This window comes from Notamacropus eugenii, chromosome 2 (assembly GCF_028372415.1).
Source record: "Notamacropus eugenii isolate mMacEug1 chromosome 2, mMacEug1.pri_v2, whole genome shotgun sequence".
NCBI lineage: Eukaryota > Metazoa > Chordata > Mammalia > Diprotodontia > Macropodidae > Notamacropus > Notamacropus eugenii.
In genome coordinates this window covers 48,613,800-48,626,216 of record NC_092873.1, presented here as the reverse complement: position 1 = coordinate 48,626,216, position 12,417 = coordinate 48,613,800, and the positions used below count along the sequence as shown (strand labels likewise).

Sequence of the window (12,417 nt, the reverse complement as noted above, 5' to 3'; positions counted from 1 at the left end):
ACCAGCGTGCCTTATCAGAACAAAAGGCATTTTCAGACGCGAGTGTATGTGAAACTACTTATATGTGCATATGTATATTGCAGATCTGGAATAAAGGAACTCAGAGCTGGAACAATTCGGAAAGCTTGAGAGGAAGCCCAGTCCATGCAGGAGAGTAAACGTCAAGGGTTGAACATGGAGAACTAGGCTTTTCCTTTCCGTAACTTCACAGTGCAGGCTCGTTTTCCCGGTTCTCCAACCGCACTCTTCATAATGTTGTGCCACATCTGCTACCTGTGCATGATCCACCCAATGGGACACGGCAGTGCGGGATTTAAATCTTATCTTCCTGCAAATCCATTTTCAAATTCTAATTCTCGGGAGATTTTGTCTCAGCCGCCTCCGGTAATCTGAAAGGTTCCTGCGGGGATCTGGGGAGGCGGCCCCCCCAGAGCGGTGCAGCAAAGGACCCCCGGCCGTCACAGCGGCAGCGTTAGCAGGCCCACCCTCGCCCCGCAGCGCTGCCTTCACTGAGACAGCAGGCGGTGTCTTTATCTCGTTTGAGAGCAAGCCTGGAAATCACCTCCGGAAAAAAAACCAACCAAGCCAACCCCGGGGCAGGTCCATGGGGCACCAGCCCTCGTCCCGGACGGGCCAGCCGGGCTGTGTCCAGTGCCCGATGGAGGCCGGGCACCGCGCTAGGCACGGGGACATCAAGGTAAAAGCCAGAGCTGCTACTTTCGCCTCTTACTGAGGTGTTTATAAGTAAACACGACGCTGGCCGAGGGAGCAAGCTCGTCCACACTCCCTTTCAGAAATCCACAACTTAGAGCAATCGCTGATTTACTTTGGCGAGGCGGGCACGGTAACCACTCTGAGGACGGCCCAGGTCCAGCGCCCACGACCCGGCCACTCGAGCTCGCCTTCAGAGCTGCCCTTGGGCCATTTCACAGACGGACAAACCGAGGCCAAGCGGACGCCTGGGTTGGGTAACGAAAAGGGAGCGCTGCGGGGCCCGGATCCCGCGTCCCGCTTGGGGGCCGCGCACGCTCCTCGAGGCTCGAGGCTCAGGGCCCGGGGCCCGGGGCAGGCTGGAGCCCGGCGGGCCTGGCCGGGCGCTCGGCCGCCGGGCTGCCGCTCGCCACGTTCTTGGGCCGGGGCCGCACAAAGGGAGGCCCGCGAGCCCGGGGCGCAGGCCTCGGCCCGGCGCGCAAGCTCGCATTACTTGATTTCCTTCTTTTCTAAACTTGGTGGTGCCCGGGCGGGCGGGGGCGCGCCGGCCCCGGAGGCCCCGTCGTGCCGCAGCGGCGGGAGCCGCTCTTTGTGTCGGGGAGCGGCCGTGGGGGCCTCGGGAGGAGCGGGGCGGCCACGCGAGGGTCGAGCAGGGCCGAGCACAGCCGAGCCGGGGTTCCCCTCCCCCTCGCCCCCCCCCCCCTTCTGTGCAGCCGAGCAGGCCCCAGGTGCAGCTGCAGCAGCAGCAGCCGCAGCCATGTTCGTCCCCGGCTCCTCCTGCTCTGCTCCTCCATTGACAGCCCTCGTCCGGGCGGGCCAGCGCCGCTCGCTCTCGCCCCGTCCCCGAGTTCGGGGCTCGCCCTCGCGGTGCACCCTGGGAGTCGTAGTCCGGCCCCGCCGCCCTCGGCCTGGTGGGCAAGGCCCGGAAGACTACGACTCCCGCGGTGCGGTGCGGCGGGTGCGCATGCGCAGCGGGCTCTCTAGGAACAAAAAAAAAAAAAAAAAAAAAAGAGCGAGCTGAGGAGGAGGAGGAGGAGGAGGAGGAGGAGAGCGGACAACAGGGGCCACAGACCGCCGCGGGCCCCCACCTCGCGCGCCCCCTCTCCGGCCGCCTCCCGCCCGCCGCGCTCTGCTCCTCCGCCTTTCGGGCGCTCAGGCCAGCTGTGCGCGGAGCGTGGGCCCTGCCGGGGGCGGCCATGCGGCGGTGACAGGAGCGCGGCGGCGACGGCGCCAGCGACGGCCCCAGCCCCAGCCCCAGGCGCAGGCAGGACCGGCCAGCCCGTGAGCGAGACCGGACGCCCCCGCCCCCGGCTCGGCCTGATCGGCGCCCCGAGCCCTCCCCCGCCTCCTCTCTCCGCGCCTCGGGGCTGCCCGGCGCCGCCGCCGTCCCCGCCGTCGCTGCTGCTGCTACCGCGGCTGCCGCTGCATCGGGTGAGTCCGAGGCCCCTTCGGCCCTGCCGGGCCCAGCCTGGCCTAGCTCGGGGCCGCGGTCGTCACCTCCTCCGCTGCCGCGGAACAGACACGGGGGCAGTTTAACGGAGGGGTGGTTATTGTGTGTGGGGGTGACCGTCGACTCCCCCCGCCTCGGGTCCCGGGCTCCGGGCCCCGGGGTGGGGGCGGGGTGGGGGGGTTGCGAGGGGCGACGGTTGGACGCGCGAGCCTCGGGGACGCGCGCGTGGGGAAGTGCGCGCGGAGCATGGGGGTTGGGGGCGGAGAAGGCCCTGCGCGCGCGCGCCGGAGTTAGCGGAGAGAGGGAGGTGTGCGTGCGTGTGTTGGGGGGGTAGGGGTAGGGGTGGGGGAGGGGGGGGGGGTGTCCTTGCTTCTCACCCCTCCCTGATTGGCTGGGGCGACAGGGGTCGCGCGCTCTGGGCTCGGGCCGGGGCCGAGCTGGGGTCGCGCGCCGGCTGGGCCCTGTCCTGGGACTCGAGCGCAGGCTCGGCGGCGGCGCGCTCGGATTGGCCGGCGGGGCCGGGGGGCGGGGCTTCCGCCGCCGCCGCCGCCGGGCTAGGTGAAGGTGTCAGCCCCGCCCCGCTGTGGCCCCGCCTCCGCCCTATCGCTCCCCCTCCCCCTGCCAGGTGGGGCCTGCTGAGGCCATTGTCCTCGGCGGGTCCTGCGAGGGCGGAGGCGGAGCCGGGCGTCCGAGAGTCCCTGAGGGGCCACGAGGTGCTTTCTTCCCCTCAGTCTAGTTTGGGATCCCCCCCAGCCTCCGAGTCTGGGCTCCTGGAGGCCGTGAATGATGCGGATTCGAACCCCTGTCTGGAGTTGGTCCGGCCCCCCCCCTCCCCGCCTGCCCTCCCCTCCTGGCTGGGGCGGCTCCCCTTGGCTCGGGGCCTGGTTGGACGAGGCCTGGGACCGAGGAACCCGTGTAATTGTGGGGGGGGGTCGCGGTGGCCCCTCGGGAGACTCAGGCCTGGTCGGAGCCCTGCGGGGGGGGGGGGGGGAACGGAAGGGGGAAGGGGAGCGGGAGCGAAGACGAGGGTCGGAGAGGTCAGCCCGGGGGCGTGAAGCCCCGCCCCCTTTGCACATTTCCGGAGCTTCCCCCCTCCCTCATCCCGGGTTGGGCCCAGTCTACGCTGGTCCGGGAGTTGGGGGGGCTCAGTCTCCTTGGGGGTCGAGGCCTGGGATCGAAGGTTGGAGGGGGAGGGGGGGACCCGAGGCTTTATCCAAAGGGGAAGGATCTGCCGAGGTCACCGTCAGGATGGGGGGGTAATTAGAGGGCCGCGAATGGTTCGAGTTTGGTTGGGTCGAAAAAGTCCTTTGATGTTCTTGTGAGAGTTGAATGAATGGGGGACGAGGGGGATTGGGGCGGGGGGGGGCGATGGCGGGCGCAGATAAGGTTTCCTTTGCCCCTGGGGGCGTCCTGGGGGCGGATCCCTAGCCCCGGGCTGTGGATCCTCGGAAGGGAGGTAAACCGAACGCTGCGCTTTCCTTTCCTGAGTCTCGGTGATTGTGGAAGGCAGCGTCCGCGTTAACTGGCTTAGATAGGCCTTCGGATTAAGGACTTCCGGGCAATTATTAATTTCCTGCTCATATCTGATTACTGAAATCGGGCCTTTTTTATAGAAATCGTGTTCTTCACTCGCCATGATTAACTGTAAAAAAATAAACACAGTTTGTGGCTGTCGGCTGCTTTGGAGGAAAAAGCACAAAAGCCGGGAGGATTGGTCTTGTTTTTTTGGCAAGTACTAATTTTTTTAATATGCACCTAAATTAGAAGTAATGCTCTAGTTGAGCGCAGGTTTTCCTCTTTTCCATCTTATTCCCTTGTGTTTTCTCAGCCTTTTCGATCTTCACCCTTGCCATTTGTCTTCTCCCCCCTCCCCCCCTTTTTTCCTGCCCAGGCTTTGTCTCTACAATCTGGTCTTTTAATTCCTGTCCCGCCCTGGTTTCCTCTCTCTAGCTTTCCTTCACGCTGTCGGTCCACCTTGCTTATTCTTGCCTGCTAACCAGGCGTTGCTAAAAGCATGACAGAAGCCCAGGAGTTTGGGACTCATCCTCTGTTACAAAGAGAGCATAAAGGGGTAGACAAAACATGCCAGGAATTCCTTCAGGAGGTAGTTTCCCCAACTGGACTGGGACACAGTGGAGTGGAGGCCCTGTCGCACCCTTTCCCAGCCTTCTTGCTCTGTGCCCTGCTTGGCTGAGGTTCTCCTAGATCTTGTGCAGAGGAGGCATTTTAGAAGCCTCCTTGTTTCTCTGAACAATCACTGCTAGTACAGTAGGATGAAATGGGGAAAGCCTGGGGCTCAGCATCTCTCTTCCTGATGTGCCATGCTGTGGAGTCTTAGCCAAGTGATTTCACCTTTCCAGGGTCATCATTTACTCATCTTTAAGAGGAGGGGCAAGATTACAGTACATCCTGTTCCTCAAATTCTACTTCTCTGAGATGCCAAACAAATTTACCCAGCAATCCTTAATTATAATGAATTCCAACTTCAGGGATAGTGGATATCCATGATTATGCCGAGGCATCCTTCAAACAGCTGCCAGAAGAAGCTTCTTTTGAGCACACGTCTGATCTGCCCTGTTCTGCTCAGCAGCCTTCATTGGTTGGTCCCTTATTCCTATTAGGATAAAACACAAACTCATTTGGGTATTTAAAGCTTTGCCAGATGCCACTCTAGACTGAAATTCTTATTACCCTTGACACATTCCACTTTTCAACCAGATTGACCTACTTGAAGTTCCCTTAACTAGGCATTCCATTTCCTTGTTGCAGGCCTTTTTGGTGTTTGTTCCCCCCCCCCCCCCCCCATGCCACCTCCTATAGGGTTGGGAGGCAGAGTGGGTATCTCTCACATTAGACAGTCTTAATGAACTGCTTGTTAGGTGAATGATTATTCAACTTCTTTATTAATTACCTAGTATGTGCCCAGGTACTGTCTACTAGGCAGAATGGTAGGATTCAGGAGGATTGATTCAGATCCTAGGTAGATACTCATTAGCTCTCTGACCCTGGGCAAGGCACTTAACCCTTTCCTACCTCCGTTTCCTCACCTGAGAAATGAAGTAGGGTAGGACTAATTGGCTTCTGAGGTCACTTGCAGGTTTAAATCTATTATCCCAAGTAAACACAAAGTGGTTGTGCAGGGAAGATTGGGTAACCTGGCAAAGGCAGGCAGAGATTGTCACGAAAAGCATGGAGGCCAGGTGGGCTAGAATAGGTAATGTATCATCAGCCTGGCAAGGTTAGGTGAAACCATTGGGAAGGATTTGCAGTGCTCAACAGAAGAGTTTGTATTCTGTCCTAAAGAGTCATGAAAAGTCCTTGGCAGGGAGATGCATCAGACCTGTCCTCTCTAGGATGGGTTGGAAAGGGAAATAGAAACCACTTAGTTTACTGCAGTAGTCCAGGTGAGGAGACAACACATAAGGTGGTTTGCAAATGTTAAGGCACTGTTAGTACTGAGAGCCTAAGCTAGGGTGATTTCTGTGCCTGCAGAGGAAGAGACAGTTTGGAGAAAAGTTTTGAGGGTAGCACTGACAGGACTGGGTGATTGTCTGGATGGGCTGACGAGAGTGAAGAGAGGAGTTTGGCTTGGTGGCAGTTTTGGACTGGGAGGGTGGCTGGTGGTGTCCTTCCTGGATGGGTGCAAGGAAGTTTGGCCTCTGGGGGCCATAGAGTTGGAAATATCCCATACGCAGGATGGGAGCACAGGAGAGAGACTGGGGGGGGGGGGGGGGTCACGTGCAGAAAGTCATTGAGCCCAGGAGAGCTGATGAAAAGGCACAGAGTGCCTCGAGAATGGGAGAGAGGTGGGAGCCCTGCTGTCCATCAGAAGAGGTGGAGGAGGAGCTGAGTGGGTCAGCACAGACTGTTTTCATTTTTGTCTTCCTACCGTCCCTACTCAGTGCCTTACCCATAGGGGTGCCGATCTTGTTTAAGCAACAACAACAAAACACCACAGAAACCCCCCAACAAAAACAAGGCCTGGAGACTGGACTGCAAGTTCCCAAGACTTAACTACTGAATTTGTGCCCACAAACACCCCATTTTGTGCAGTTCCAAATGTGAGGGAGGGAGAAGATACAGATTTAGACATTGGTCCTTACCTACCTTGTTGGAGAGCAGATAGATAGATAGAGCACCATGCCTGGGGCAAGGAAGACTCCTCTTTCTAAGTTCAGATCTGGCCTCAGACACTAGTGGGGTGACCCTGGGCAAGTCACTTCCACCCTGTTTGCCTCAGTTTCCTCATCTGTTAAATGAACTGGAGAAGAAAATGGCAAACCATTCCAATATGTCTGCCAAGAAAAAGCCAAATGGGTCACAGAGACTCAGACATGACTGCAAAACAACTCCCTAGAAATCCCTGAAATGCTAAGTTTAGTTTCAAAAAGTCACAAATAATTCTGCAATTATGTGGTAGAGTAGGGTGAGTGAGCTGTAGTTAGGGGAATATGACCAAGATCTGGTATATGTTCTTAGTTCACAATGAATTATTAAAAGAGGAGCAACTTCTAAATCCTGTAAGGAAAATACGTTTATCCCACCTATTTCCTCTTTCAGATTGCTAGATCTTTCTCTGCTGATATTTTTTGCTTGAGGATGGATGGGAATTTGAACACCTTTTAAAAGGGATATTTGAGGTGGGGGACGGAGACTTAGGCAAGGTCTTTGTGAATGTGAGAGGCCTGCAAAGGGCAAGTTTGAAGGCTTTGTGTTCTGGTGGGGAGTACATGGAGCACATGGCCTTGAGAGTCACTCGAAAGTCTGAGCCTTGCTACTAGTGGGGTTGGGCTGAATGAGGAACTTCTCAAATCTTAGGATCCTGCAAAAATGCCTCGCATTTGACCCTTTCCATTCTTGCAAAAAAGCTAGTACTTCTACCACCCATATTTAATAGAAGAGAAAAGCACAGTTGTTAACTTTGCCAGGCTTTGGAAGCCTGTTTATTCTTTAGGTCATTTTGTTAAATAAATAGCCGTTGCTAATGAGGCCAAGGATGTTTCCCTCCTCACTCTTTACTGGTTCCTCCCCCAGTTCTTTTCTTGGGCTGGCTCTGGCCTTTGCACTCCCCCATCCCTAGTCTGCCTTCTGGCCCCAAATGTAAGTATTTGTCAACTTTTATCAAAAGCAGTGGTCAGATGATCATAAGAGAGAAAGTAAGTCAAATAAACTAAAGCATCCCTCTCATCTACAGGAAAAATAACTTAAGGTGTGTGTCCTTCCTCGAAGAATATCCCACATGCTGAGAGGGACCTTAGACACCTTTTTGTCCAAACCTTCCATTTTACAGAGGGGGAAACTGAGGTCCAGGGAAGTCAAGTGACTTACCTTAGGTCATTCAGTGTAGTTAAGTAGAGCAGAACCAGAATTTGAGCCTAGGTTACCATCTGACTTCAGATCTATTTCTCTTCCTTTTATACTGTAGCTTGTACTGCCATCAGCCAGGCTTAGTCACCAAAGTTTTAAATGATCTCTGCTTTGGGGAAGAAATGACTGAACCGTGGCCTTGGGGCCAGTGGGGCAAGTTGCCCTGTGCACTGTCCTGGGCTGGTTGTACAAGAAGATGGAAAAATGCTGACATTTTTATGTTGTTGGGAGAGTTTTATAAGATGGAATCTCATAACATTAAGGAATGATAGAGATCGATGGACATTGAGGATGTTTGGTTGTTTGATTTTAGGATGATATACTGTATATAAACTAACACTCTTGGTCATTGATTTAAATCAGTGGGAGGGCTATGTCTTTTTGAACTATTGGTACTAGTTCAAAACCACTGGTCTAGATAAATTAGTTTTAGGCCACTTAAGGAATGGAGACCCCCTTATGTCAGCTTGGGAGCAACTCTTCAGCTTTTTGAAGCAAGTGGATTTTTCGTTTAATTTTTTATTCATATTGAATTTAAATACAAAAGACAATGTTTCCAAGTACTCAATACAGAGGATTCAGTGTGAAACCAAGAATCTCGTTTCAAACTGTTTGCTTTTTTAAAAAAATTTACATAATAAACACCAAACAGAATTTTTAGAACTACCCTGCTTTTCTTTACTTCTGAGATTTCTTTAGTTCTCTGCTGTGTTGATTTTTCTTGAAAAATAAATGTAAAATCAATCTTTTATTTTAGTCTATCAAGATTTGTTGTGAATTCAGTTTCTATCTTTTTAGACTATGTTTAAATCACTAAGGAAATGAATGCAATTAATTTTTCCATTACCATGATGTAGTCTTATTTTATAGAATCTACACATTGACATTTCAGAGATGGAGAAAAGTTTCATTCTCACACAGTAGGCAAGTCATTATTATAAAAGCGAGTATCCTGTGGTATGCTTATCAAGTGCTTTAATAATAACAGTTTATATTCACACAGTGATTTACTGTTACAAATCACCTTGTTGGTCCTCACACCAACCAGGTAAGGGTAGGGAGGACGGAGAGCCATTATCGTTGCTGTACTTGAAGGTGGGCTCATGGACAGATGAGTTAAGTGACATACCTTGTCTGACTAACTAGAGAAAACCTTCAGGCTTCTGATTTTCAATCCAACGTTCATTCCACCAAGTTCTAATCTTTGTCGAAGGCATTACGGAATTTCTGAAGATAGAAATGGTTCATTTTAAAGCTACGACTTGTTATTTTGTTTTGGGATATTAAGTGATATATTCAGTTTATCCAAAATAATTTGAGCAGTTGCCTACATGTTCTGAGTTTTGTCACCAACTCCCTGCTTCAGTGACTGGGATAAATAATCAAATTGTCATTCAGTATTCCGATAAGACTAGAAAAGAACAAGTGAATCATGTGCAGAATAGCAGTAGCTCCCAGTTAGTGTGTTATTATGCCCATTATACAGAAGAAGAACCTAAGTCTCTGCTGGGAAGTGATTTGCCCCAGCTGGCAAAACTGGTTAAGAACTCGGAGGAGAAGCCACAGCTCATGGCTGGGAGCCCTTCAGTCTCTTCTCTGCCCTGGGGCTCCCAAAATGCTGCTTCAGGATCTTAGGAACCAATGCAAGTCTTTTGGCTCAGCCTGACTTTCTTCATTAGCATGACTTTCTGGGATTGCTCATACTTATTTCAGAAGGTTCTTTTCATTCAGGAGGAGTGTTTGTTGCCTGCTTATATTGTAGGCTGCTTTTCTTTAGCAGTTAAGTATTAACTTGATCATGTTTAGAAAATGAGTTAATGTCCTACTGAGACCTATTTATGAACTTGTCCCCCTAAAATTGATTTTTATCCACCTTGATCAAAATTGTGATTTTGAGATAAATGATTTAATGTTTATTATTATCACAACAAATTGTACAAAATTATATTTCAATACTGTTAAATTTTAAATGCTAAATAAAATTGGAGAAAGAGAAGTTAATAAGTAGAAAAAATTTGAGTAATAACCTAACTTGAAAAAGAAATGCTATCTGTCCTTATGGCAATTATCTGCTGAAATCCATGTCTTGTTTTCACATCCACTATCAGACTTGGCATCCTACTGTGGAATATTTACAGGGTGGCAGTTTTATGAGAGAAACATAAGCACAATTAAGTTCACTCAGGAGATAGTTGAACTGTCAGAACAAATGTGAATGAAAATGTTCTTCATCTCTGTTGATAGTCTGTGTAACAGCTTTGACTACTCATTTCTGCAGTCTTCCTCTAGAAGTAAAAGCTTTTATTTTTTTATTGACTTCGGGATGTGCTGGTTGGTGAATGTCAGCATCTGGGGGGAGAGGGGAGCAGCAGTGCTGCAGTATGAGGAGGATTGGATCAGGATGTGAGTTCAAATCTTGCCTTTGAAATTTTCATTCATTGTGACCTTGGGCACATGCATGACTTTCCTGGGTTTCACTTTTCTCATCTGTGAGGGGAGGGGGAAGGGCTTGATGACCCCAGAGCTTCTTCACTATCTGATAGAGTAAAGGAACTGGGAAGGCAGCTAGCATGGGGAAGACCTTAGGACAGCCCTGTGTCAGAGGTATCATCCTCATTTCATGGATGAGCAAACAGGCTCTGAGAGAGGGCAAGGAACGTGCTGATGACCATGTCACCCAAATCCAGGTCTCTGCCAACTCACCTAGTGCTGTTTCCAGTGTACAAACCTCATGGTCAGAGGCAGGAAAGATTTGGACTAAGATCTGGGCTTTCCCAAGCTTAAAGCCCATAGAAACATGAGTTAATTGTTTGTGTGACCTTGTAAGATCACTTACCTGGGCCTCACTTTTCTCACCTGTATAGTCAGAGAATGTAGGGAGAGACTGGCTTACCAGGGACTTCTTAAGATCTTTAAATCCTACCAGCTCTTATGAACATCTCCAACTCCTCAGATCTTCCTACATCCCTTATCAGGATTCTCCTTTGTCCTTCCAAGCCACCATGGGTTACTGGCAAGTAGATGTCAGGAGCAGCCTGAACTTTTAGTTTGTTCATTTTTGGACCCTGATTGTGTTGCAGCCAGTAGACTAGCTTAGCAAAGGTTTGTTGAAACGTTGCAAAAATGAACAATTTTGAAAGACTTGCCAGTGATCAGCCATTGTGCCAGAGGGCCCACAAGGCAGAAGGCTGTTCACCCCTTCACAAGGAGATGATGGACTAAATACGCAGAGTGAGACATGTTTTAGAGATAGTCACTGATGGCATTAGTTTTGCTTGACTCCTCAGGTTTGTTACAAGGGTTTTTTTTCCTTTTTTTTCCCTTCCTTTGGTGAGATGAAGAAATAAAACTGATTCATTAATTGAAAAATAGTTTTTTAAAAGTGTTTGAATTTCAGGGTAATTTTTTCTTTTCCTCATGTGGCAACTTGGATTATGTCCCTCTAATGCAGTTAATGAATTTTGTATTAGTTATTTGTGGGCCATCATCCTCCTGGAGTCCTGGGGGTCAGAAGTTGGGACATAGCTCTCCTGGGTCTAGCATTGTATTCTCAATACTACAGGTGCTTAATGCATTTTTATTAATTCGAATAATAAAATAATTCCCAATGCCTTATACTTGGCCTCTGAGTTTCTCTTAATTCTGTTTTTAGCCCTCTTAACACTTCAAAAATCTAGGATAGAGGAATTCAAGTTTAATCATTAGGAATCTTCCCGTTTGTAGCACATTTCCCATGGCTCATTCTTAGCTAGGATCATTGCTGTCCTCCACTCCCTGGATCCCATTCACCCCTTTAAGGTTTGAGGCCTGCTTCAGGTAGCAGGTGTGTGGAGAAGAGGAGGCCTGAGCCCTTGGGACCCCCTTTGTTCTTTAGAATGGGGGGTGCAGAGAAGGCTTGGTTCCTATTACTCTCCTCATCCCTCTTTAAAAACAAAACACCCCTCTCTGACTGAAACCAGAGCAAACCTCAAAGCCTCAAAGATAGACAAGGCACCCAGCTTGAGGAAGAGCTGAGCACCCAAATGCTCCTGGTGGATTTGCTTTGGACCTTTTTCTTCCTTCCTAGGCCTTAGTTCTTTTATACTCAAAAGTCTTCATGATATTTTGGTAATGTGTTAGCTAATCCTCTTTTCTGAGTAGGAATTTTTTGTGTGTGGCAAATACTTTTTTGTGTTCAGCCACTGGGATTTTCATTGGAATTTGGAATCTAGATTGCCATCATCAATCTTCATTAACTTACGTATTTTCACTGCAGAAAAGAAATAAAAATTGGAGATATCAGGTAACTCTGAATACCAGAAGATTTTTTAAAAAATGCTCTTGAAGTCTGAGACACTTGTCCTCCTAATGACTGTGGTCATAGGTGCCGTACAGATGTATACTAATGGACCTGTGACTAGTTGACTGTGTCACTCAGTAAGCCTATCTCTCTTTAGATGTACCCCCAAACCGTGTATCTAACGCTAACTCAAACGTCTTCTCGGTGTATGACATGAGTCATGAAGGAAGCTGGTGGCATCCATGTGAAATGGTGGCTCTATCTATGATTATAAATAAGCAGGCTTTAACAACCATAGTCAGGACAACGGTTCCTTTGCTCATCGTGCCATTCCCAGCTTGTCCAGTTCTTCTCGTTTTTTGAGCAGTTTCCTCTTGAAATACTAGAAGAAAGAATATCCTTTTTTTATCCAGTTCACTTTGACTTCTTTGCTTGCCCCATGTGATTTATGAGACCTTTTCTTTTCTTTTCCTACAAACTCCCTGGTGATCTCATCTGATCCCAGGGCTTCCGTTGTTTTCTCCAGAGGACTCCTGAATATCTAAATTTGCGTATCAGGACCTTCTCTCTTTCCTAAGGTCTAGTCTAGCAGTGCTGTCCTGAAGCACTA

The 12,417-nt window shown here is 50.0% G+C and overlaps 1 protein-coding gene across 29 annotated transcripts in view; it reads left to right on the top strand.

Annotated features, from left to right (window-relative positions):
* Window positions 1-537: 537 nt before the first annotated feature.
* Window positions 538-12,417, top strand: part of GTF2I (general transcription factor IIi) — a 95,288-nt gene continuing 83,408 nt past the window's right edge. For 7 of the 29 annotated variants that reach the window (XM_072640162.1, XM_072640139.1, XM_072640152.1 and 4 more), the window contains exon 1: window positions 3,785-3,889. In XM_072640162.1, coding sequence (XP_072496263.1) covers window positions 3,796-3,889 — 94 coding nt within the window. In that variant the 5' untranslated portion in view covers window positions 3,785-3,795. Of the gene's footprint in view, window positions 698-2,009; window positions 2,143-2,799; window positions 2,875-3,774; window positions 3,890-12,417 lie in introns of those variants that run through there. The other 22 variants (XM_072640157.1, XM_072640159.1, XM_072640155.1 and 19 more) reach the window with 10 other exon arrangements.